At 41.1% G+C, this 27,199-nt stretch overlaps 3 protein-coding genes across 3 annotated transcripts; 1 reads left to right on the top strand and 2 right to left on the bottom strand.

Annotated features, from left to right (window-relative positions):
- Nucleotides 1-2,420: 2,420 nt before the first annotated feature.
- On the bottom strand, nt 2,421-12,845 carry LOC118787775 (cytochrome b-c1 complex subunit 2, mitochondrial). Its single transcript, XM_036543449.1, has 14 exons — nt 12,767-12,845; nt 10,482-10,556; nt 9,683-9,832; nt 9,453-9,517; nt 9,203-9,259; nt 8,831-8,955; nt 8,035-8,132; nt 7,884-7,941; nt 7,685-7,780; nt 6,490-6,689; nt 4,208-4,288; nt 3,676-3,752; nt 3,188-3,341; nt 2,421-2,771 (listed from the first exon to the last, which is right to left on the bottom strand). The coding sequence occupies exons 1-14, from the start codon at nt 12,797-12,799 to the stop codon at nt 2,688-2,690; spliced, it is 1,353 nt and encodes a 450-aa protein (XP_036399342.1). The 5' UTR covers nt 12,800-12,845; the 3' UTR covers nt 2,421-2,687.
- Nucleotides 12,846-14,232: 1,387 nt separating this feature from the next.
- Nucleotides 14,233-16,479, top strand: snu13b (SNU13 homolog, small nuclear ribonucleoprotein b (U4/U6.U5)). Its single transcript, XM_036536760.1, has 3 exons — nt 14,233-14,388; nt 15,393-15,513; nt 16,188-16,479. The coding sequence occupies exons 1-3, from the start codon at nt 14,386-14,388 to the stop codon at nt 16,448-16,450; spliced, it is 387 nt and encodes a 128-aa protein (XP_036392653.1). The 5' UTR covers nt 14,233-14,385; the 3' UTR covers nt 16,451-16,479.
- An 81-nt stretch (nt 16,480-16,560) lies between these two features.
- si:ch211-256e16.3 (kelch-like protein 20) lies at nt 16,561-25,795 on the bottom strand. Its single transcript, XM_036536736.1, has 11 exons — nt 25,699-25,795; nt 24,108-24,396; nt 23,519-23,845; nt 22,885-23,028; nt 21,620-21,806; nt 21,195-21,341; nt 20,443-20,571; nt 20,026-20,202; nt 19,384-19,530; nt 18,691-18,856; nt 16,561-18,580 (listed from the first exon to the last, which is right to left on the bottom strand). Exons 2-11 carry the CDS (start codon nt 24,375-24,377, stop codon nt 18,409-18,411), a joined length of 1,866 nt encoding a protein of 621 aa, XP_036392629.1. The 5' UTR covers nt 24,378-24,396; nt 25,699-25,795; the 3' UTR covers nt 16,561-18,408.
- Between the last annotated feature and the right edge of the window lie 1,404 nt (nt 25,796-27,199).

Below are 27,199 nucleotides of genomic sequence, written 5' to 3' on the forward strand. Positions count from 1 at the left end.
CTCTGAACATGCAATTATTTCTATGCTAAACGTGACTTACATTGTTGCCGTCTCTCTGGTTCTACACATAACTATCTTCCTGAATTCCCACCACCTTGAACAAAAAACATTCCCCATTCATGACATATGAACAGTCTTTACAACAGGACATTCAGGCGTATCTGATTAGAAGTTTTGCATTGTAATGGAAGGATGGATTTTTTTTTGAAAATGGAAAGCAACCAGAGGTAGTCTGAGGAAATCCCTATGTGTTTATTTCTTGTTTGATTTACAGTATCATACATAAAGATTATAAGACATTTTGAGAGCTGGACCAGATGCATAACCAAATCGTGGACAGCTGTTGTAACTGGAGCACAGCTGTTAGACAAGGTGTATGTCTGAATTTTTAAAAATGTATTTACCCATGTTCCACCTTTGACCCACAGAAGTGAATGCAGCTGAAACATCATTTTGTAGTGCAAAATAAGTCAACATCATTTACTGGATCATACAAATTTTGCCAAGGAGTGTGGATCCACCTACATATGATGCAGCAATTCAGGGATATTTAGGTTGAGCCTGCAGTTGGGAGGTGGCCCTGGGGGGTATCCTAGAATGGCACCATACTGAAGATTGGTGGAGACTACTTACCTCTTCCCATGAACATCCATGTATAAAATCATTGGTTCACATCTTGATTGATACTGCTTTTAGTCAATTTTGTCAACTTTGAAAATGGCCAAAAATTTGTGTCGACAATAGCGAGTTTACATATCAGACACGGAGATAAGCTTTAAGGGTAAAGATTATAGTTATGTGCTAAGTTTACTTTGGTGGCATAAACTGATTACATTGAAACAGAGCTGAGGTAAAATGGTAAGAGCATAAACCTCACATTGAAAGTGGCATTTCAATTCAATTCCCATTTGTACGTTGCTGAAAAGATGACATGCAGAATAACTTAATTCGTCAAAAAGAAAGACGTCAACTAAACACCACTTTAAAGACTTTTGGTCAAGACAAAGTTAAAATGGGAATTGTTCATGCAAAGTGTGAGCACATTAATTTTGCTCTCATAAAATTTGTAACCTTGAGAAGCATCGGCATGCAGAATTCCAAGAATAAAGGGAGTTTATCAGGCTGAAAATGATTCATTAACGCCTTACACTCAGAATTGTAAAAATATAAAGTCACTTACAAAGACTTTACTTTAAGCATTCCAAATGACTAGAACAACACAAAGACCAAAAAAATACTAACCCCACTTCATCCAGCAATTTTAGTATGACTTATTTTAAAATATGGTCCTTATCTGTGATGTACCTGGAGAAACTAACTGATGAAATTCATGTTTATTAACCAAGACACTTTCATTGAAGTAATTCAGTCTCAACAGACTTGAATTGAGTAGCCTAATAAACAGGCAAATAGGGAACCACATTTACTGCACTTGAATTTTTTTAATTCTGTTGTGAGAACAAAGACACCTGTCATTAGGAATAAGCAATTGCATCTAATTATATAGCCTTGATCACACATGTCGTCTGAAGCCTAAGAGTTCCTCTCATGAGTTTCCTAAAAGCTACACTTTGGAACATGATGAATGAATACTCTTAAAATCTTTGTAAACACTAGTTGTACATCTGTATCCCAGTGGTTTGGAGGAAATGGAATATTAGTCTACTATTGTAGACTCTTGTGAAGCACCAGATAAAACAGGAGAAACTGAACAGCACTGAGCAGCCGTATCAACAGTAATGCGACACTGAACCACTCAATTTGTGCTCAGATGATGCAGGATTAACAACAAGAGAGCTGAATCCCCATTTTCACTCAGTCTTCTTTTACTTCGCTGTACTAGCATGCCTGTCTCACCACCAACACTTCCTGAGACCTTTTGTCGCAACTCTTCAATGTTCAATGCCTCCACACACGTCCAGGCAGCCTACTTGGAAGATAATGGCATTGTGCAACATAAATCTTTGATGGTTGCCATGAATTTTTATGCAACTGACACTTTTGTATTTTCTTCCCTTGGATTTTTTCCCCTTTGTTCATTCAATTTGGAATTGCCAACTGTACTGCTGTAGGCTTGCCTCCTCACATACCCTTTATGCTCACTCTGAAGTGAGACAAATGCAATTTTCTGATACAACTACACCCAGCTAATGGCATTTTTTACACTTAAACATGCAGATCTCCACTGACGTCGTCGATCTTAGGTTTGTGATGAGCCCCTACAGGCTACCACAGCAGCAAGGTGTGCAGACCCTGGCCAACGAAACCCACCCTACCCCGGAAAATAAAACCACAAACGAATTAACCCTACCCCTCAAAATTATTTCTGCTGAAAAACAATGATTAATTTCAAGGTTCTGCATAAATACTGACTAAAATACATCAAGTCTCATTTGAGACCAAACCTTGGTTACGGGGGGGGGAAATAAAATACATCATACTACCCATAGATGAACTTTAATTAATTTACATCCATAATACAGTAAAGAGGACAACAGTGGTGCATCTTCCCTTCCACCTTTATCCACTTATTATAGGGAAAACAAGAAATGCCAACTGTTGACAAGAATGTTTTCACACTCTGTGCTTAAAGTCATTTTGGTGATCAGAACCATTTATGATTTGTCTTTGTTTTATATGCAGCCAGGCACAACTTGCCTTTGAAATTATTATGCAAATATCCACTATCACAATTCATCAATGAAGGGCATATTCTCTAGATGTCCACTAGATGCCATTGTTTTCTTTCCTGCCACAAATTTCTTTGCAACCTGAAAAAGAAAAAAAATATATAACACTAAATAGCAATACTCAATATTCAACAATGAAGACTCAACTACAGCTTACAAGTACACATGAACTTATTTTGATATCAAACCTTGGTACCCTTGTCATATATCATTTTTGGTTATTTTTAATATTCTTTGGTGATCTTTGTAACTGGAAGTTGTATTCTTTTGTCTTTACCATCACCTACTTGAAGTGCAAACTGTTAAAACAATTGCATATACTCCTATATACAACTACATATCTATCTAAACACGCTGACAACTACTGTCAGCTGCTACTGCAAAAAGCTTGCAAAGGGCCCGCTGATGCTAAATTGAGATAAAGACTAACATTGGTAGCAATCTGCTTGAGATGCATGAATTATTCTTATAAATCCATCAGTAACGACTGCACTCACATTGACAACGTCGTTTGAAGTCACAGAGTCAATCTTCTGGGCCACAGCGTCTGGGGTACTGTATGCTCCCCCTGACAGTATCTGTGACCCCATGTCTCCCAGCATGCCGTCCAAACTCTCCAAGGACATCAAATACTCTGCCTTCAGCTGGTTCCTGTAGGGCCATACAGCCAAATCCATAAGTTGTCTTTAAAGCAGTTCCACTGCCTCACACTCTGCAGTGGGGACAAATATCTACAATTCCACTGTCTGAATTAATATATCTGATGATTTAATCCAGCGTGGCGTCAAAACCCTGGTGCCGTTTCCTAAAATACATTGTAAAACTTGCTACTTGCACTATCAATTATAAAAATCCCTTTGTGCACGGCACGCAGCTTAATGGATTTCTTTTTTTTTGCCTTTCCTGTGGATAAAAGCAGACCGCAGTGATTTGGATGGTGAGAAGACATGCAGATCTGTAAGAGGGATCAGTAGTGTGGACTCACTTAGCTCTGCTGAGATCAGCGGCTGTGAGGCCCCCCTGGGCCACAGCCTTCACCTGTCCGAGCGCAGCCTTGATCACCTGCAGGGTGAGGAAGAGGGAGGGCAAGGCTGGGATCAATTCAATGGTCTTCTCTATGCCACCTTAACAGTCATTTTGGACCCTATACTGTGCTGTTGCAATGACACAATGTGGCTTCATAAATAGCATAATGGGTGGAGCTACCATGGTATCGGAGGACTCCCTCCACATCCAGAAGTTGTTTTAAACATTCTCAGGGTTATGAGTCCATGCGAACTATGTACACATCAAACAAGGCACTTAAAACCACATGTGTGTCAACCCAAATTCATAACAATAAAATCAAACCCACAACAATGAGGGTATTTTGTGTATCAGAAGGTGGCTTGCTGAGGTTAAGCATAAATGGACTGAAAGAGTGCTGAAGTGGATAAATGCATCCACAGGAATTCTGATGCCCATTTAAAATAATTATGCAATGCAAGTTCCACCCATCCTGAGCTTGTGATACTAACATCACCAGCAGCGGAGGCCTGGGAGATGGTGTACACTCCAAACAGTCCAGAGTCCGAGTAACTGGCATTGAAGGCTGAGGCCTGGAAAGGACAGTGAGAAAACAGGAGTTTTGCATTAATCACAGTTTAGCAGCCTGAAATATTAGCTAGGAATATAGACTCATTATTCGTACACCGTATATAGCTGTAAAGATGTTTAGGTTCATTTGCCCAGAATGACATACCATCTGAATATGTCATATCTTACCCTCGTATAAAGATGAGACAGCCACAACAATATAGTTGTGATGTTTCATGATGAGAAAACATGGTGGGTCCCATGTTGAAAGCATACATTCTTTTCAAGAAGCATACATTCAAGGAATACATTCTCTTACAAACATGCAGAGTTGTTATGTAAGCTGATGTTTTGCAAATCCTTCTCATACCAAATTTCAAAACAGGTGAAATATGATCACAGAGCCACTTGTCAAATCTGAGAGCAGTTGGAATTTCCAGGCTGCGGCACATATAAGGGAAAACTATGCTGACAAATACTAATCTACATAAGGAAAGGTATCGTGTTAAAATCACTGTGGGGTTAGGGTTCCATTATAAGGGCAGTTTTTTGGTGCAGCTGAAACAAGTTTGTCAAAACAACATAACATCAGACATCACAACATCACTGTTCTTCCTTGAAGGTGTGAAAAGATAATGCACTGGGTTGCTAACAAAGGCTACAATCTGGGCTCTGAGATTTCCCTTCACTGCCGTATACGTGACATCCGCTTCTTTATCAGCCATCTGTCTGGTTTCACTTAGAAGGTGGGTCTGAGGTTCAGTGCGGCTTTTGTAATGATGTTTGTTTCAGTTTCATTTAGCAACTGCATATGTTGAAGGTCAGCTGCAGTGCATACCAAGAGGTACTGTGCTAATTTCATGCACTGTAACTCTAGAATAGTGAGATGGAATTGTACATATTAGACAGGACTGCACTGCAGCAACCTGTACTTGCTCAGTTGGGCTGAAGCATAATGTCTGAAATCCTCTATACACCTGCATGCAGCAAGCAGCTATTCTCACTCTATAGGTCCCACACACCAGTAAAGTAGATGCTGAATACAGAATAGGTCCCTGATGGCAGCTGAACAAGGCGGGGTAGGCATTGATAAGTCAGTGGGGTGCAGGGGAGCTGTGAGACAAGGCCACCCTGCTGACATACCCAGCCTGGCAGGATATGAGATTCTGGTCATCTGATGACATGGCTCGACTCGACCCCAGGCTGTAAGACTCAGCCTACACTGTAAATTAGCACCTCAACTCATTGAGCCAAAAACAAAAATTTTTACCAGCATTCCAGCATGAAGAATCATCAACGCTACCCCCCCCAGAAGAATGTTCAGAATCAAGCAACATTAAATAAGCTAACATTAGGTGAATAATAAATGTTTGAAATGAATCTGTCCTAAGTGGCAAAGTCAGCAAGGTGTTTACTTTGAGCACAGGTTCGTAACCAGCTGTACATGTCAACAGTGATCAGAGTCCCACTACAGCAGAACAACTTAATTTTGCTGGAGATAGGGTTGGGTAGGTCAGTCAGGGTTATCTCAACCCTCTTAGGCACGCCGCAATTCGCTGTCACAGTAAGATGCATGTACAATCATTGATCTAATTGGTGATTTAAAAAAAAAAAAAAAACTACATAAAGAGTAGAAAGCATAAAGTTTAAAACAAAGTGTTGCAGGCCATTGACACATGCCATACAAGATCCTTTTAATGTCTAAGTCAATAAATTATCGTTAGTAAAATCTTTGGTGACTTCTTGCATGGGTTCTCCACACAAAACAACAAAGTAAAATACCAAAGAGAAAATAAACAATAAAACCAAAATCTCACACTGAAGATAACACTCCAGTTTCAGTGGTTTCCTGCCTGCCTGTGTGAATCTGTCAGCTGCTTGCTTGTTTCCACACCTTCACTCCCATCTCTGGAGCTGCTGTTCTGATGACCTGAGCAACATCAGCATCAGCACCTGCCCTTAAAACCCTTGACGTTGTCTCAAAGGTTAATATTTTCAGACAGAAGCATTTTAAAAGTGCTATTTTGGTCTGTAATGTTCTAATTTACTGGCAAGAACCCATATAATTGCCTCCAAACAGACTCAGTTCCAATATACTGGCCAAAAAGCGGAGGTAAAATTCCACAGGACTCCAAGTTTAACATGACCTTCACAAGACCCCGCCCCAGGTCTGTGCAGGGTAGGAACACAGCGCAGATGTTTGCTCAGGCAGAGACGTACTCACATCAAAGGGCTGCGTGGTCGCCTTGGCAATGCCCTGGCTCAGCTTGCTGGTGGTGTTGGAGCCCCTTTTGACTCGTGGCCCGGCTCCCAGCACCTGCTGCAGCACTCTGAAAGCAGTGGCCTCTGCGGTGCCCTCTGCGGCTCCCTCGCTCACCACCGCGGCGTGTGCCAGGCCGCTTCCATTCTGAGCCCTCAGCTCGCCTGCACACGGCACACAGGCCCAGCACTGCAAACACTACAGCAACTCCCGAGCTCAAAAAAAACCGCCAACGTGTTCTTCAAGGTCATCTTGGAAATAGCAAACACTCAAAACCGCAATGCTTACTACTCTTACTACTTACTTACTACTCACTTACTCAGCCATTTCACAAACAATAGCCTGAACATTTATTGGTGGAAATTATAAAAAAGTAAATGCAAGTGTGTTTTTTTCTGTCAAATAAACCTATATGATAAATGTGTGAAATGTTACTAATGCCAAAAGTCCATAGAGCAGTAACACATATTTTTCAAATGACATTATCTTTCTGGTACTAAATACACTGCTGATGAGCATGTGGATAAATCTGTTTTTGTGTCACTTGAAAACAAAACATTGACCCAAGTGTAACTAAGATGCAGTTGATTAAATCTCTGCCACTTTTTCTGTTGTGGCTTCTGAAGCAGCTTCTTCTTTTCATTTCTACTTCGAACTGCAGATTCAATACATCCAAACTGAGTGGTACAATTTGACTATTGGACTTTGAGTTAAGAATCCATCTCAAATCCTTGCCCCTCAGTTCATCTCAAAAAAGAAAAAAAATGCACTCAACTTTTTCCCCCAGGTAAATGCTGTTTGCTTAATAAGGCTCTGAATAAATAGGGGTGCTCAGGTGATGTAACGTCACTGTGCTACACTGATACACCAAATCCCGGACTAAATCTGTACATGAGGGTTTCGGTTCTTTATTTGCTACAACTAGCGCAGCAGTGTACCAGTGAAAACTGAATGTATCAAGATTTTTATCACTGATTTAGATTGCATATATAAAAACAATTACACTGGAGTAAAGGTTAATGATGTGTGTGAGGGTTGTTAACATATTAGGGGGTTTCATCATTACAAGAAACCTGTCTAAAAATGCTTTGGAAGCAAGAAATTTGCTGCTGAAGGTATTGCTCAGACTTAAGCAGCATAGCTGCTGTAACTGCTTTACCTCCACGGTACTGCGCCTTTTTTCCAACAGTCCCTGCTCCACCCCGGATATTTAAGAAATGCTCTCCAACTTGCTTCAGCACAGAATGGTCCACACCTGGAAAGCCAGCACACACTTTGTACAATACTGCAATAACTGCTGAAATGCTGAATCGTTATACATAGCATTTACTTTTTACACATTAAAAAAAAACACTTACCGAGGCCTACCAGAGCCATTCGTGCACTGGTAAAGTTATTCTGGACAAAGGAGTGCAGCTGGAGAAAAAACAGTGTAGAGAAAGAGCAATTATTTCTGTGTGCTCCACTTAGAAGCACAATATTGTGTAGTTCTGCTGGTTTGGGCTGTACCTGATCCGAGCTGATGCGGCCCACCATGTAGTGTGGACAGTACAGAGAGTTGGACAGGGCATTCTTATATGCAGCTGCATGCAGGGCTTCAACAATACCTGGGAGGAGAGGGAGATCCCATAGCTTCAGTGAAGGTGCATTCTCTTGTATGTGTAGGTGTGTGTTCATGTTTTCCTGTGCACATGTGTGAACATGTTCTCCTTATTTTAGTTAAAAGGGCCATGTAGTAGTATCAACATCATCCTTGTTGGGATATCCACATGCTACAATACATGCTCCACCAGAAATACACAAGTAAAATGTGACCACATATGGTGCAATGTGCAAGAATATTCACATGGGGGGCTGACACACAATGGCTCCATCTACATCTTTTTTTCTTTTAGATTCAATCTCACCCCCACACCTGGTACTACCATTTGTGTGTGAGAAGGTACACATCTGAACGTGTTTGCAGCTAGGACCTTACCTCACGCATAAACACAAGAATTCTGGAACTCCAGCATCTGGGTGGGGATAGATGGAGATTGTAGATGATGTTGCTCTATTGTATGTCCTTTCTGTAACCACATGTGCCTACACTTACGGACCAAATGAGTCCTCATCCACTTCCGGAGGTGGTAACCAAGACCCGATCATGATCTGATCACATTCGGTTTTTTTTTTTTTTTTCTTCAACCCCTGGCCAAGAATATTTGATCTCACTGGATCTAGCCACAATCTGATCTCAGGATGCATTTCAACACCAGGTGTAGATGAGTGAATGATATCTGAACAGGGAAAAGAGACAGCTCACCAATCTGTGGACGATGGTGAGCCAGGTCCTTGTCTATCTTCACCCTGGGGGTGAGGTCAGCCAGTTCCCATGGCCTGAACTCAGGTGCAGTGGTCACATTGATCAAGAACTCCATGACAGTGTCACTGCAACCCAGACAGACATTGAAAATGTGGACAGGCTCAACAAGGGGCTACTAAAGAGAAACACACAGCAAAATAAAGCGCACTTTAGCTCAATGCATTACAGGCAAACATATCTCAGGTTTCAACCGCAGTCCTTTCTCAATATATTTTTCAACCCTATTGTATGCAGAAGAAATGCAGTTAGAATTAGTGTTAAAGTGTCAACATTGTAACCTGGAAGTAATAATAACTTGTAACTAATACTCACATGTGGTCTCTCAAGCACTCAACAGTGTAAATCATGTTCTCCCTTGATGTTGTTACACTGTAGATGGAAACATATACCACTGCAATTAGACACTGCACAATCACATTAACAAGGAGAGAGATGTGGATGTCGTCATTCAAACAACTAAATGTGAAGATTTAAATTTAAGGCCCGTGTGCCACATTTCAGATCTGCACAGTGTTCATCAAAGACAGGGACTCATAAACACTGAAGGGAGATTCCCACTGACCTCAAACTGCCGCCCACAGCCTCAATTCCACGACAGATCTTGAACGCAGAAGCACCCTTAGTGGTCTGGAAAACAGCAGCACTCATAAATAAGCTGCTCCTTCAAACAAACCCCACATTCTTTGTTTAAGATTAAACTGGGCTCTAGGAGGGCAAAATTAATATCAATTACTTCATACGACCTTAAAACTGGCAACTTCATCATCAAGGGAGACAATTACAAGTACTTACCAGATTAGCTGCCAAACGCAGTACATGAGTGACTCCCAGGCTATCAACAGGCTCATAACGACAGCCAGCTTTCACAAACACACCAATCTTGGAGGCAGGTGAATAGTTCTCCAAAGAGGCAATCACCAAACCACTGGGCAGTTTTGTCACCTATAACAGGGTGGAGATCAGGGTTCAGACCATGTACATTACAATAAAAAAACCCAGTTTTTTAGAGCATAATGGCTGCATATCTCATCTGATAATCCCATTATGCAACATCCTCATTTCTGGTGGTTGCTCATTCCTGTCCATCTAATTGGAGGGTGGATGAGGAGGATGGTACAATGGTGCTGAAAGGTCAGTTGCAGGGGCTGGGTATTGAATGAATGCATTTAATATTGTTAACTACCATACTGACAGCTACTCATCAAAGAAATCTGTGTGATAGTCATCCAAACTGAGAACAATTTAACAAAATGTGACACTTTCCCTGAATTTTCAGGTTGATAATATTATCAACAATATCCCTATCACTGCACCAGGCACTGGATTAACTTTCCCCCTATGTCTGCAATCGCTGCAGTGTCCATTATGGTCAAATCCACACAGATATGCACACAGCCCAAAAAGTGGACAAACTCTAAAGCTGTGCCTGGACAAAAACATAACCTCCACATCAATCACTTCTTTGGATAATGCAGAGAAAGCATGTACACAGAGGACCAGGTAAGGCCTGCCAAAGGCTCATTTACACTGTTTGCCCTTGGCAGCCTCAAACAAGCATCGCTGTAAGAGAATGAAGTTGACATGCACTGACCTGCACCTCCTGCGAGGAGAAAGCTGGTGCTGCAACATCCAACTTGTGGGCAGCTTGAGCTGCATAAAGCCTCCTCTGCAAAACAAAAAATGAAGGTGACATCATTTCTGGATCGAATGACATTTTTGGGGTGTGTGCCAGAGGGAAGGCTGGGTGAGAAGGTAGGTTTTGGTTTCCTGAATACGCAATCAACACATTTGTTGCCTTTTTGATTTGAATGAAAATGGCAACAAATCTTTGCCTGAGGAAGAATGATTAATGATTGGGGTGAATTCTGAACCGAATAACTAACAATTCAGCAGACACTTGTGGTAAAAGTAACCCAATGGCAATGCTCCCTACTAAACATAAAATCAACATAGGACTGGTAAAAACTCATTTATCCTGTATATTTTCTGTATATTTACCTGGAGCTTGAGCTACCCATGCCAAGCAGTTAGACCTTGAAAGGATGACTTATGAAAATTGACCATACATTTTCTAATAGAACCTTCCTTTGAAATTTACCATGCCTACAGCCTGACGAGTGTTAACAGGTAAATTTGGTATTGTTTAAATATAACACATAGGACTGTAAATTAATTCATTCATACTGAATCATACACAAATCACACAATTTATTTTGACCTTTGACCCAACTGAGCACACAATTAAAGTAACTTATTTTTTTTTTTATATGATTTCAAATATAACCATGATGTGCCTCCTATCAGCTGGGGTTTAGCCTTATTTCCATCTGCAAGGATAGCACCTGGACAATATCATGCTGATTCACTATAACTCAGACCGAAGCTTTTCTCTGCCTTTTTCCCAAACTGGCGCCTGACTTCAGATTTTCTTAAAAATTGAGGTCCCGCACCGTAAGACATAGCTTTGAGTGCTATTACATTTATTTCAGCTTTCCAGTTATGTTTCAGCAACTTGTTTGCAAAATAAAAAGTGATTCATATCTCTTTACGGATTTGATCAGAAGCAGTAAACAGTGCCGTTCGTGGTAGGAAAGCCTGCAAATTGCATAGTCTAACAATGTCAGAGCAGGTACACAGGTAAGGTAAACAGTTATCTTATTATTGAGGTACGTTTGTGATTGATGGCAGTAGTAGGACAGAGGAAATACACAAAAGAGACTTGACATGACTGACAACTGGGCATCCGAATGCATATAATACAGCGCACTTTAAACCACAACCAGCTGCACCTGCACCGCATGGATGTCTATTCTTGTGGGAGATATGCTAACATGCAGGACTCAATCTGAAAACTGGACTCAATGTAATGGAAGGGTACACAAAGTGCGTGCATTCAAGCAAAATAAAATAACAATGGAAGATGCAGTGTGTGAACTCCACCGTGTTATTATGGTTTGGCTGATGAATATTGTGGGAGCAAAACATGCCCTGATCTGTCAGTTTTCGCCAACACACTCCAAATGGGTACAAAGAAATGCCAACCTCAAGACAGACTGGGGGAAGGTCCAAACTTCGGTCAATTTAAGACACCAACAATATTACCATTTCTGACAAAAATTCTCACATAACTGTTTTTTCCCCATTTTCACGTCAGAAGGGTCAATCTACTTGATGAGAGGTCTGGTAGCTAGCTAGCCTAGTTAGCATTGCGTATAGCCCTCAGCAGCGTCACGATGACTGGAAATAATCCAACCGTCTCTTAAAACTCAAAGGCAAACTTGATGGTTGACGTTCCTTCATAACAGTCTACAGAGGCAAAGGTATCCCGAGGACGACTCTCCAGTGAGGGTTCAAATTAGGTCACGTTATCGTTCCTAGCTGGCTAACTAGCTGGCTACACTTCAATAAGACAAATAAAATGCATATAAGTTATTTACTCTCCCATAAAATTACATTAACAATCAAAGATGAAAATTTATGACTTTCAATGCTAACGGGCAACCACATAACGTTAGCTACTATAGTATAACGTTAGTTCGTATACCATGTTACAGGAAAACCTGAGCTAGTAATGACATTATCGTCAGACTTCCTATCTGTTTAGTCAGTTTCTTCCTGCTTCACCACTCAAGACATTAGGGCGTTAGGTACATCACACACTTGGAAGTTAGCTAGTGGCTATATGTTACGAAATTTTATTTAGCTAGCTAAGCTAACAATAGCTTGTTAATAGTCTCTCTGACAACGTAGCTATCCAGCAAACGTTAGCTAGCTGAAAGTAGGGGATGATCTCCAAAACTTCTTAATTAGAAACTAGCTAAAGGCATGCTGTATTTAATTTGATTATGAGTTTGAAAAATAAAAAAAGAAACTTACGGAGAAATGACTGAGACTCCGAATCCCCTTCATGACCCTTTCTCTCCTTCAGCCGCAGCCACAATGCAATATGGCGGACTGGATGACAGCCTACGAATGACGTCAAGTCTGGTAAAACAGGTTCTGAATTTCATATATGGCGCTCTTGGCCTAGAGCTGGTACAGTTACCCAAAAGTGGTCCTGTCCCTGTGATATAACTGTTTGATATTGTACTAAATAATTTTATTTTGCTCTTTGGTAATTATTATATTTCAGCTAAATTCATCTAAGATTAACATTTAGACACTCTTATCCAGAGCTACAAAAGTGCATCCAAAAAGCTTTATGCTTATGATGCTTAAAATGATACCAAATCAACAGTAAGTTACAAAAACCCCAAAGTATATGAGTAAGAATTCATCTGAATGATGAGCAACTACCTATCTGTTCTATACTAATTTATATAATATATTTTTTTCCTTTTGATTCAATAAATGTTGCAAGACTCTTTTAAAACCTTTCCCTCAGCCTGGATGCTACAAGCAACTTTACTTGCAGTTGGGTTGTTGAGTTGGGTTTGCAGATTCTTACTGTCATCCAAAGGATCTGTCCCTATCTGTGTTAAACACAGCTCCTAGTCCTGGCCTTAGTCCTCTCACTAGTTTGGACTACTGCAGCTCCCTGCTTCCCTGCCTACACCCTTCTAAATCTAGTCATACCACACCCCACCCCCCTCACCTCAGAGTGTTGTTAACCAGGTCTGGCACCGTTGCTCATATATCTTGAATGGTTACACTTCTGTTCTCTTGCACTGGAAGTTCCACTGGATAAACGCATATGCTAAATGAATGTAATGCAATGTAAATGATTTTGTGCAATACAATTTTGCGTGCCACTGGTGAACGGTTACTGAGTTTGACATATACTTGACTCATACTTTCTTACAATAAATAATAAAACTAAACTATTTATTAATATAAAAGATAGAAAGAGACAATGAGGGAAAATTAAACATGAATACAGATTGTTTCAAAATAGAAATTGAAAATAAGAAACTATGAATATAGTAATTCATATATGACACAGTGAATCGGATGGACCATGGCTTAAAAATTAGGAAGACTGCACAGAAATGCGCGGCATGACGCCTCTAAACACAACCAAAAACGTGGGTCATTCCAAAGTGTATCCTGAATGCTAAGATGTGTAACTGTAACTCTGCATACCCGTTCTACATACTGTTCCCGCCACTAAACCGGAACTCATTTGTAACGGGATTCTTTAACCCATAGATATAGAAACGTTGCTATATCTGTGCTTTAACCTCTGAACCTTCTTAAATAAACCAAGAGGGCGCGAAAGGCATTTCAGGCTCCTTGTTTAATGTCGTTTCACTCTAATTATTCCACTTATTTTCTTCCGGATTAGTTGTATTTGTTTGGCATGTCGTTGATGTAATTCCGGTTTCACTCGGCACTTACGCGGACGCACACGTGCTTTCGAAGTCAGACATAACGTGTAGTTAACGTGCAGGCTGACGGTACCGTGTTCTTGCTCAGGTGAAACACACTTGTCCTCCGTGAAGCGAGCGCCGAGAGGACACATTTTTATCCATCCTTTCAAACGCTAATCTAAAATTATGGTGAGTATTGTTCAATTACAAGAGTTACCGATATGCTGATTTCAAGATATGGTGGCCGAAAGGACACCACCTGGAACATATGAATTAGCGTTACTAGCTAGCAGACTACATCTGAGATGGGACAGTTCTTTTATTTGGAATGCTGAATATCTGATTATCTAGCTACATATAGATGGACATTTTGTTTTAAGACCCGCTAGCAATCCGTTAAAGTTAACGGGATACGGTCTCCATAAAGCACACTTTCTATCTCGCTAACTGTTGTTAGCTAACTAGAATCTCGGGTTGAACAGCCATTTCCCCAACCTTTTCTCCATTTTAGGTTGGTAACAAGTAGGCAAGATGGATAAACAGAACGGCGAGTAGTTAATTTTAGCTAGTTAAAATCAGTATCTTGTCCCATCTTGGTAGCTAGTAAGTCTAGGTAGGGATAGCATTAGCTAACCGGCCACTAGTGGGGTTCTGGCTGATTAGCCAGCTAGCTAGCCAGTTACCTGGCTATATTCTAACCCCTTCAATATCAGACATTTTATGGTGTGTTATATGTTGTAATTTCGTTGTAACTTACCATTTTAAGCGATATTACATGATTGCATCTGGTACGCTGTATTTGTATAACGTTTTGTGTACGCAGCGTGCAGTTAGCCAACACGTGGTATCTAATAGTATGGGCGACGAACGAAGGACGCGTTTTTCTGGTTGGCTCGCTGCACACTTTTTTACAGTGTATCACTAGCTACGATATTAGCGACCATTACGATGTTAGGGCAGGATTTCTAGTTAGCTAGCCATCGAAATATCTGATTCAAGCGATATTATTTGATAAGAGGAAAGACCCGAGCAGATTCCTAACGGGATAAGGCCCCTGAACGGTGGGCTTGCTAGTCATTGGACGCGAGCTAAACCTTGGTATAGCTAGCTACTTGTATTTGGTTAGCTTGGTAGTTCACAAGTTGAAGTCATTGTTGATACAACATATACAAATTATTATATTTTCTACCCAGGCTGATACTGAAGTGAATCCCAAGGCCTACCCTTTGGCCGATGCTACATTGACCAAAACGATCCTGGATCTGGTGCAGCAAGCATCCAATTATAAGCAGTTAAGAAAAGGAGCGAACGAAGGTAAGGTTTTTACCACTTTGACTGCTGCATATTTGAGGGACACTGGTGTATGAATAGGCGTTGTAAAATTTAAACGTGGCACTAGTTTACTTCACTGGTTGTTGCGATCTTACTAACGGTGGGAACAGTTCGCTTCTCATTAGTGGCATTCAGAATCGAACTACGAGTGCAATCCTTATGACTAAGAACTTAATTCCTACCAGTAAGAAAATGGTTCCTAATGAGAACTGAATTGGTGAGAAACAATTGCTTCAATGAATGAGACGACTCCAAGTAAACAAGGACGATGCTGAACGCCACAAGAAAATAATCATTTGAGAAAAATATGGCACAATTAAGGTTACCATAGCGAGTGAACTATTAAATTAGTTCATTAGCTACAATATACAATTAAATGTTAAATGGTTTGCCATATTTAAGGGGTCAATATTTTATAGTTGATAATAGTTGACACCGAAGATAGTGACTTTGTGTAGCAGGGAAACAAGGACAGGGTAACGTGGGATATAATATAGTTATATTATTAGTATGTTTTGTGGCTCTAGACATGCTTTTGGTTCATTTAAAATGCACATATACCTGGTCGAGTAACCTTCATTCCCTGTATCGGCTTACACTAACTGGGCAATTTTGCTACTGCTTCATTGTGTACTGACATGAGCGCTATGTTTCAGCCACCAAAACTCTGAACCGTGGGATTGCTGAGTTCATCGTGATGGCTGCCGACGCTGAGCCCCTGGAGATCATTTTGCATCTTCCACTCCTCTGTGAGGATAAGAACGTGCCATACGTGTTCGTGCGCTCCAAGCAGGCTCTCGGGCGCGCATGTGGAGTTTCAAGGCCCGTCATTGCCACATCTGTCACCATCAAGGAGGGGTCTCAGCTTAAGCCCCAAATCCAGTCTGTGCAGATGGCTATTGAGAGACTGCTGGTTTGATTAATTGAAGTCCTGGCACGATAACATAACTTCTCTAGATACTTTTGTTTAAAGCTGATTATTGATTTTTGTTTTATTGCTCTGATTTGAACACCAAGTTCATTCCATTGCTTTTCCAATGTACAATGTTAGGTTGCAATTTTTTAATGCTTTCATATTTTTGTGGTATTAAAACAAGGTCTTTGTAAACATTTATGTACGTTTTGTAAATTCTGTGAGCAATTTGACAGTAATAATGTACATTGGTCTTATCAACTGTATATGAATTCTAGATAAATAACAAAGACCCTTAAAAGACCCAGTGCAATGTTTATTGATTACAGCAGTACAATGCCACGTACATACATGAGAACCTATATCATGGCACTAATTTGAGATCACTACAATTAGTTGTGAAATAGCTCATGTTCTCTGTCAAAACTGTACCTTATTTCAAGTTACATTATCAAAGTGTTATAGTGGGCAAAGCCCACCACTATCCCTAAGGATACAAAAGTGCTGTCTAAACTTGCAAAGTAGAATTGTAAATTGCTGCTAAACACAACTAATTTATGAATTCTGGGTTTTAGTGATCTCAATTTACAGTGCATTTCTGAGGTTAAGTTTGAAATACCAGTCTTTGCAGCAGAGTGTTCAGTCTATACTATCACCACATGGATAAAAACAAATAAGCACTCAGTAAGCCCCAGTTACACTCAACTGAAAACACAACACATGCATACATTTATTCTGAGACATATGCAATTCACTTAACCAAGAGGGCCTGAACTTTTTCCACAGAGTGTGGATTTGACTGGTTAAAGAAAAAGGATGTCAATCTTTCAAGTGCTTTATGGGGGTGATATTCGAATCGAAATCTAAGACGGAGTCCTTTCAAGAAATCCATTGAGGCTGTCCCATATGAAAATGACACAACCTGGGTTTTATGTTCTCAAGATGAGAATGTTTGAACCTGAAAAGACTAGTCCTCTGAAAGGACTTACACTTGAACAGACATATCCTACATAGATTCATCAAGTTCACATTGATGGGCTGGTGTCAACATTTCAGGTGCTAAATTTGTAGGTTTTGTTTTAAAATTGTTGATGGAGCATAATCATGTCCTGAATCATTTTAGATGTGTCCATTTTAGTAACACGTCATTACAAAACTATGAAATATGGAATTACCATAAAAATTATGCAGAGTCAAAGTGGATGGGTTTGTATTCCATGTGTGATTGGTTTCATGGAGGAAACCAAATAATCGTTGCCAAGTGTACCACACAAATTGAAATTACATTTTCACAAAAGGCAGCCAATAACAATCAAAACTTCAAAAGCAAGTAAAGTTACAAAAATCAAGGCAAATTATAAACAGATTAACTTGTGTACTGGCACTACAGAACACCACACGCACAAACATTGGCTTCAAGGTTTCTTTTGAAATTTTGGAGCATTCTTTTCACCATAAAATAACTCCACTGTTGTAATGAAATGAACTTGGACAATAATGAACAAAGACACTGTAAGCAGTCACTCTGTCAATGAGCTAGTGACTTTACCCTTGGTAGTCCATCTCAGATACTTGGCAGCAAGTAAACCAGACTCCCCCATGTTTACATCACAAATATACCTTAGGAATTCCACAAAGGATGGTGTTTAGTCCACCATAAGAACATGGCTGTCAACACACAGTTCAAAATGAACATTCAACCTCTGGCCAAGTACTTGGACTAGACCCCACCCCCCAACACACATAAACAAAAAGCCCTAAATTGGAACAAGGGATAACTGCCGGACCTGCATGCCAGAGTCTGTGCCCACAATCAAATCACATGGGAATGTTGGAGCTGAGGTCGGTATCAAGGCGGCATGGCACAATGCCTGTGATTCTGTACCTATCCCCTTTTCTCACTTGATCCTCTTTCCCATAGTGCCACACAGAGTGCAGTTTGGCTCCCTGGATGGCATCATGGCTTAGTCCACTGGAAACTCTCCTTCTGATGCAGTGCTTGGCCGGCTAGCACTATGGGCATCTTTTCTCATTTGTAGAGTCACACAGCTCAGCCAGCTACGGCTGGTTGGCATCTCTCCTACAATTTCCCAGGTATCCGTCTCCTCGCAATACCGTTCTATAGTATCATGGTACCTGTTGAGTGAAAACAGTGTAATTACTATTTATTTGCACACACTGCTGCACAGGATTATATCTATGCAATTAAATTTTGATATAGTTCAACACAGTAGATTTACTCTGACCTGTCCCAGCCCTCCTCTCCCCCCAGAACATATATCTTGCCATCCACCACAGCCACCCCAGGTCGGTAGCGTCGTTCCTTCATGGGTGCACACATTGTCCACTGGTTGCTTTTTGGGTCATAGTATTCCACTTTGTCTGTATTCTCTGTTGAGGCGTGCCAGCCACCTGCACATGGAGGGGAACACAACGATTGTGAAGTTGGTCAACTAAACAAGAGGATTCAAACTGTACATATTTCAGGGCAGGACAACTAAGATTTGCTATGCTTAGCAAAGAAAAGTCTGAATTCTATGGTTAAGCTGAGAAAATTCAGGAAAAAATGTTCAAAGGAAGAGTAGTTTACTTTTTTATGTAAATTACACAATTTGACATTACATTTTACATTTAATAACAGAAAAAGCAAGCTGATGTTATTTCAACATTAAATGGTTTTAAATGGTAAATGGTAAGCAATCTATATATTTAAATTATAATGGAATATACTGTATTCTTACTTTTACAGAATATCAAGCATCAAATATAAAGTACCAAGTACGCAAAATCAGATTAATTATATTTAATTATATCAGATATTAAATCTTAAAGTTTTTCTGTACATTTATTTTCGACAGCCTAGTCACAGTTCTGCCTTGGTTAAGGGCATGCTGTTATGCCATATTAACCATGTTAATAACTTGACACTGTTTGTTCACCTATGACATAGATCTTGCCCTTCAGCACACAGGCTGCTGAGCCAGAGCGAGCAATCAGCATAGGGGCCACCTCGGTCCAAACACACGTTTTAGGATTGTACACTTGTGCCAAGTCTGTGCCATCACCATCTTCTAGAACAGCTCCACCTAGAGGGACAAGAGAGGCACTGATTTATTTTAAAACAGGGGTGTCTATCCATGGTACTTACTTCAGTGCAGGCCTACCCTGAATTCATACAGCAGGTATAACATGACCACACAATGTCTTATTGCCTCTGTACCTTTAGTCTGACTTCAATGTTTTCAGTTTGTAATTTAGTCAATATGGTTGGTTTTAATCAGTTGGACAAGATGATTAATGAGCAGGAAAATAAAAAATAAGACATTACAAAAGTTCTAATAGTACACCATTAATAATCACAAGTAACTGAGACCAAGAGAACTGGAGAACGCAGACACTGTAAACATCACAGTCTGAGAATTATGAGGCATTATTCTCCATGACAATTACCTATGTCATACTTTTCTGAGATGTTAAAAACACTACACTTGTGGCATACTCATGATGCTTGGCCAAATGCCAGGGTAATGAGTACGTTCACAAGCTGTGACCGGAAGTGTGGAACTCATTTGTTTCCCCACCTGTGACATAGAGCAGTCCATCTAAAGCCACCACTGCAGGGCTGGTCACTGCCATTTTGACAGACTCCATGAAGTGCCAGGTGTTGGTGTTTGGGTTGTAGCACTCTACAGAGTCCAGCCGAGACCGGCCCTCCCAGCCACCCACTGCAAACACGAAGCCATCCAGCATAACCAGACCTGCAGGGGAGCATTAATCAATTCAGAAATACCATCAATGTGCCCACATTTCACATAGTTTAAAGGGTTTTTGCTGGTATATACATTCATTTGTGAAGAATTAAATGAAAAGTAATGCTTAAAATACAATAAATTTCACATATTAGGTGAATCCATGCTGCTGAGCTGTAATTATACGGCAGTTTTCCATCCAGAGAATTCAGAATATAACAGGATTGTTCAATATCATTGATCCCTCACCCAGCTCTGATCGAGCTACATTCATGGGGGCCATCTCTAGCCAAGAGTCAAAGCACGGATCGTAGCGCCACATCTCCCTACTGGCAGAGCCATCAGGGAACTCCCCACCTGCCAGATACAATGTGGAGCCTGGGGAGAGACAGAGCAGTCATGTGACACAACCAGCTCTCCTGCTAATGAATGCAAAACCTTTCAGTTCCTGCAATAATAACAACAATATTATTATTACTATTATTATTATTAGAGTTGTTATTGATCCCACCTGTCACAAGTCCTAGCTTAGCACCAGTCATCCATTAATGAACCAGTTCAATCCTTGATTGACAATGTGTTTTCAACAAGCATGCAGTACTGAAAGCAGAATGTAATCAAATGATGAATACTGCATTTGCTCGGTTAAACAGTCACAAATGTAGCAGCATAAACAAATGTAGCAGACTGTGAAAGGCCCCACTTGGTTTGACAATTAGCTAACCTTGTATCCTCGTCAAACTACACCTGTTATTGAAAGTGTGGTAGATTCAGTCAAGTAGTCTAAGCACCAAAATAAAAAAGGCTTGACGGGGCCAATAACTGTCTCTTTCAAGGCCTTAGTCGCAGGGTACCTAAAATTGCTGCACACTTTGTAGTCACTACCATTCCTCTGGTCGATCAGCCAGGCTTGGACTGAGAGAGTGGAGTATTTTAGAAAACAGATTGCTGTGTGTAACTGCATTGAAACCATGAAATATACTTTTATGTGCTGTGCTCACCTGACACTACTAAGCCATGCTTGCTGACAGCAAAGGGCAGGCAGGCGAGGCTCTTCCACTGACTGGTGACAGGGTCAAAGCTCTCTACGCTGCGAAGTACCACTTTGTCATCCTCGCCCCCGACTGTCACAATCACATCTGCTGTTCCTGTGGACAGACGGGAGGCAAGACCACATACCTCAGAAAGGTCAGTGCTGACTCCAAGACCCAGTCTGAACTGAAAATACGGGACAGTGTTAGTGTAAGACTCACTTCAAACATATCTCAGGCCAATTAAAAAGGTGCTGTAGAAAATTAGATACAACAAAGATTTTCAGACAAAGATTTGGATAAAAACAAAAAATCTGGAGCAAGCAGTTTAAATTACTGTGTTCAGGTGCAAAGTGTTTTTTGTCCTTTGTCAATTCAGTTGTGTGTAATGTTACCTGTGGATCTGCGCGGGCGTGCTCGAGGGCCATACAGCTCCCCGCGCCGGTCCTGCAGCAGGAGGTAGTCTTTAGCCTCAGAGATGAGCCTCTGGCACTGCAGGGACTCCTTCACCACAGGCAGGGACTCGACCACATCGTGGATGTAGTACGGGCTGATGAGGGGAAGCCTAATGTGCTCCAGCACCTGCAACACACAGCTGGAGTCTGACCGGGGGTGACCGCTGCCATCTGTCCTGTACTGACAGTTTATTCTCTAACCTAGCGTTCACTCTGCATGGCAACAGAGACCTCAGCATGACAAACACTAACTGTGACTCCCTCCTCCAAAAATCACAAAGATCTGCTTAAAATCTCATTGATGTTTCATCCACTTATGCTAAATACCTTCCAACATTGTAAAACCATTTGCATATTGAATACTTGCCCCCTCCAAACCCCCCAAGGGATGGTTTAACCAGTGAGTCACAACCTCCACCCCCCTCAAGTCTTACACTTGCAGATCATAGTATTCACTTTAGAAACTGATGCTGCTGAATACATGCTTGACATGTAAATGAGTGTTTCTTAATCATGTTCCTAGGAATCTAGAAATGTATTTCTTAGTAGTAACTGAGTTCTTAGTAAGTGTAGGTGGATGTCAATCAATATCACCCTTTTGTTGGAGGGCCACCAATGAACACAAACAAAATGCCCTCATTAAAGCATAAAAAGCCTACAACAACACTCCTCCTTAGCAAAGCACTTAAAACAAATGATATGTCAGTTAACATCATATTAATGATAACTAAATATACAAGCCTGCAATACTAACATACAAAGAACCCAGTGTGGGGTGTGCAGTGCTTCATTGACAGGTGGAGATTATGTTTAGTAAAAATATCAGGCTGGTTGCAGGGTGCAGGTATTTCAGTGTCCCTTTGTTTTGCATGATTTATGCTCATACCACATACCGGGTTTAACGGACCCTGGAGGTTAACAACATTCATTCTCAACTGAATGCCAAGTAACAATACTACCATGATACTCAGGGGCAACACAGGCCACGTAGTGAGCGTGTAGGAAAAGATGGCATTTCTGAGCTGAGCTGTTCCAAATTTGATGTTCCCATCAAATTTCATAATGTCAAAACACATATGTGATGCACAAAACTTAAAGGCTTTGCCTCCAAAAGGTCTGAAACGTTTTCATTAATTTGCCTGGCGCAAGAGCTACTGCTTGACCACGCCAACAGTAACAGTTCTGACGCTGATATCGGTCCACACCTTCTCAAAGCTCTGCCTGCGAGCGGGGCACTTGTCCAGCCAGAGCATGGCGGCCTCAAATACCGTCTCCTCCTTTGGCACATTGAGATGGTCACTGGCAATGATCTCGGTCAGCTTGTCAGCACACAGAGACAGGAACTCCTCCTGGGGATGTAAGACATGAGTTAAAGGCTTGAGGGTTCAGAGATCTCAGGTCAGCTTTGTTCTGCAGTGGCAGTGCTGCTTACTCCATTTTGTTAAACTAATCCCTGGTGAGAGAATGAATGAAGGTAATCTGGGGAGCATTGACCGATTTTATTTTTAAATGCTCAGGTTGTTTCTGCAATCGGTCATTAGTCAGAAGTGGATTAAAAAAAGAATGTAAGTTTCATCAAAACACGTCAAATGAATAACTTGTGAAAACGTTTAATAGTCAAAATAGAACCATACAGTGGGGGCTCTTGTGGCAGCAACATGACAAAAAAACTATAATCTAAGTCGCTCTGGATAAGAGCATCTGCGAAATGCCAATAATGTAATGTAATGTACTAAATGGCCACCCTTGGTTTCCTTAACATGTACAGTGTGGTCATCAAGACTCCTGAGGTAGTGTATACCTGCTGGGGCCAGTGCACCAGGGGGGCTGACAGCTCACCTGGCGACAGACAGTGCTGAAGTGCTGCAGAATGTACTCCATGCTCTGCCTCTCCAGCTCTCTGCAGGAGTGGGCCTCTGCGAAGCAGTGGATACCCACGCAGTTCATGTCGTCCATCTGACGCTCCATGAAACGGCAGCAGGCCTCCCGCACCGCCATGATGTCCAGCAGGTTGGCGGCGGCCAGCAAGGCCTGAACGTTGGCCTTGGATATGACCACTTCGGCAGTGTAGGCGTAGCTCACCAGCATGCCAATCATCTGGGACTCCACCCCATTGATGGCCACACGCTCCTGTCTGGACTCCATCAGATCGGTGGAGAACATTGCCTGTGGTATGAGGGAGACGGAGATGTGCATGATAAACACAGCAAGATTTAGAGGAAGGGCATCAGAGTTAGCAGAGCAGCTTTACCATACCTCCATCAGTCTTTAAGATACAACCCAAAACTGCATTTGGAGATTATAAAAAAAAGACTCCTCAGTTTCTGTGGAGTTTAGCTAATGTTGTGCTTGTATACAACAGATTGTCACTTATAACAATTATGAGGGAACATCTCCTTTACTTTCCCTCTTGATCCATGCGCATTACCTGGAAGTAGGAGCTGAAGGAGGCCAGCACGATGCGATGACAAGGAAACTCCTGGCCACCACAGCAGAGGATGACATCACAGAAAGCATTGTTGAGGCGTAGGCTGTTCAGGCCTTCCAGCACTTTGTTGGAGTGCCGTGCTTCGACAAAGACATAGTCTTCGCTGTCCAGCGATGTAAGCGGGAAGACCGGGTCCTCTGGGTCAGGGGAGGGGGCCGAGGTGGAAGCAGGAGGGGCAGTGACCGATGCATTTACAGCCATAACGTCCATCTTCCCTGTTTAAGGCAGTCTATGGGGAAGAAGGGCAGAATTAAGCCCAGAATGTTTTCAGTACCAGCCTGTTACTGTCCTTAAAATAGAACCAATAGCCAACGGTTGAAAAGGAGGACAAAACTGAGAGTGTTTTTTGCTATAGAAGTAGAATCTAATAACCTATCAGGGAATAACTGAGCTCAAAAAGCATAGATGTACTTTGAATACTGTCAGTTCCACATCCAGCCATGCACTGTCCTGAGATGATATGGTTTTGTGTGAACCACGCTTATATGGGTAATTATGTTATTCATGTTAGAAGTCAAAGCACTGTCTCAGTGCATAAACATTTAATCTATTTACCCACTATTTACCCCATCTATTTATAACAGATAAGAGATGCTATGATGCAATTTCCTCTTAATGCAAAGAGGTAAAAAAAAATGCGTCAAACAGTCTGTGTGCCCTTATTTAAAATCCATATGTACTGAGACAAGAGTATGAAGTATGAAGCACAATTAGAGCTGCAAAACTGACGTACTGAGACCTACTGTAGATATGCTAAAATTGATTGTTTACGTGTGCACACTGTGACAGGGCTCTTCAGAAAACGGCTTCAAAGCTGATTAAAGACACACTGTTAGGGATACGACACACTAGTTTTAATTTTATGGTTATTTATACGCTCAAATGGCACGCAGCTTTTTGCTCAGTATTCTTTAACGGCTATTATAGCAATAACGTCTCGGCGTCCACTGCATGATTCTTCCCTTGTACTTATAACATAAGCATACATACATAAGCTGCATACGTAAAAGAATGTGCATTTTATCAAACGGACAAATACAGTTTCCCAAAACTCAAATACAACTCTATGTCAAAGTCGAAATATTTCACACAACAGCATAGCTAACAAGCTAACCTACTTTCCTGCAGACTAACTTATCTTTCGAACGCATATCTGACCCAGATGATTAGGCTAGTCTATGCCCCAATATCAGGTTAAACACTAGCTGCAGATATGTCTCCTTAGCAAGCTAGCTCATGGCTATAGCAACCTGTATACCGAATCATTGCGCAACACCATCAGGATTAACGTTATGCATTTCATGGAGAGCCATGCATTTGCATTATACAGACTACAACAAACGATAAACTCAAAGCATTATTAGATAGCTAGACTAGTTAAAAAGTGACATTCCAAACAGACGATATCGCCGTGTTCCGATTGGTTATTTTCATCTCACCATGTAGCTTAAACATATGATACTTTGTCGCCCTTCTCATTTCTTCCCCATTTAGCACGACCCCTGCATTCATAGACGACATAACTACTTACGATATCTGCAACTTTCACCTGTTGCTCCACGCCATTGCCATTGATCAGGCGCGGTAAATACACATCTTCATCACAAATTGTTTGATGAACACCGTAACAACATAGCCCAGTTCTAAGCAGCAACCTAAGAGAGCAAAACAGTGGAACATGACAGGATCGTGAGTAAAAAGAAAAGAGTTCCCTCTGCTGAGCTGGAATAGTAACTGCATCACGTCTGCCTAACTATCGCTCGATTAATTTCATTATAATACATTAACAGGTCGGAGGCCTATTCAATAATTATGAGCGTCCAAGGCCTTAAATGTGGGAATCCTAACTGTTACATTTCAGAAGTTTCACAGTCTACCTGAAAGTGTTTTATACCGGCCTATGTGTCTTAAGATTACAGTTAAAACAGTGCAAGTACGCCTAACTAATGGAGCTCCCATGTGGACTCTTGCCAGTCATTTTAATGTTATAGTAAGAATAATTTTCTGGATTTAAAAAGATGAGTATTATCAGATTGTGTGTGTGTGTGTGTGTGTGTGTGTGTGTGTGTGTGTGTGTGTGCACGTCCAGTGTTGTGTAGGTGTATACACTTACGACATTTTTGGGGAAGTTCAGTGGAAAATGCACATAGAAGAACTCCACGGCTGAGTACCACGCATCTACTGAAACACAAGAGTTCTGTACACAGATAAAGATAAAGCGACTCTAAACCATTCTGTGCTTAAATTCATGAAAACGTCAGCTGACATGTCAACAAACAACAGTTCTTTACTTAACTAACGCCTGTATCATATAACGTTCCAGGGGCTTACATGAGAGAAATCATGTGAAAATAATTTAAAATTTTAGATAATGACACCTACTATCGACACTGTTACTGCTGATTTGCTATTGTCTGTGCTCTTCGCATAGATCTAACCTTTTTTTTTTAGCCTACGCACTTCTGTAATTCGCTCTGAATAAGAGCGTCCGCTAAGGCCAGGTTCACACTTCACAACTTGCTGTCTTGTAATCGGGAATCTTGAAGTCGTTGTGGTTTGCACACTACATGACTGATCAGCGACAGGGGGTCACACATTACAAGATCCTTCACCAGGAGGAATCTCCGACGAGTCTGTCTGGTCTCCAAACTACGTTTTGTCACGAAAACACATGCGAGAAGTGACACGGGGAATAACACGATTCCATGTGCGAGACAGGGATTTTTTTCTTCCAAAAATGGCTACTGTAGACAAAGATAATATGCTCTCACAATATTTGTATTTTGACGGGGTAGGCCTACTGCTATTATTGATATTGTTTATGTAATGAAATTGTAATGTAAGAGTAACAGTCTTAAGTCATGAATTCATATTCACAGTAGCCTACTGCAGAAATTTATTATTTTTTGGAAACATCTAAAAGGCATTGGTGCTCCTATCAAAGTTCAAGCAAATTTTCCTCAATTTCTTCGGTCCAAGCAGACTGCGAAACTTTTGTTAAAGCCACGCTTGTTGATGTTGTACAACTCCTC

This window comes from Megalops cyprinoides, chromosome 1 (genome assembly GCF_013368585.1).
Source record: "Megalops cyprinoides isolate fMegCyp1 chromosome 1, fMegCyp1.pri, whole genome shotgun sequence".
NCBI classification, from domain to species: Eukaryota; Metazoa; Chordata; class Actinopteri; order Elopiformes; family Megalopidae; genus Megalops; species Megalops cyprinoides.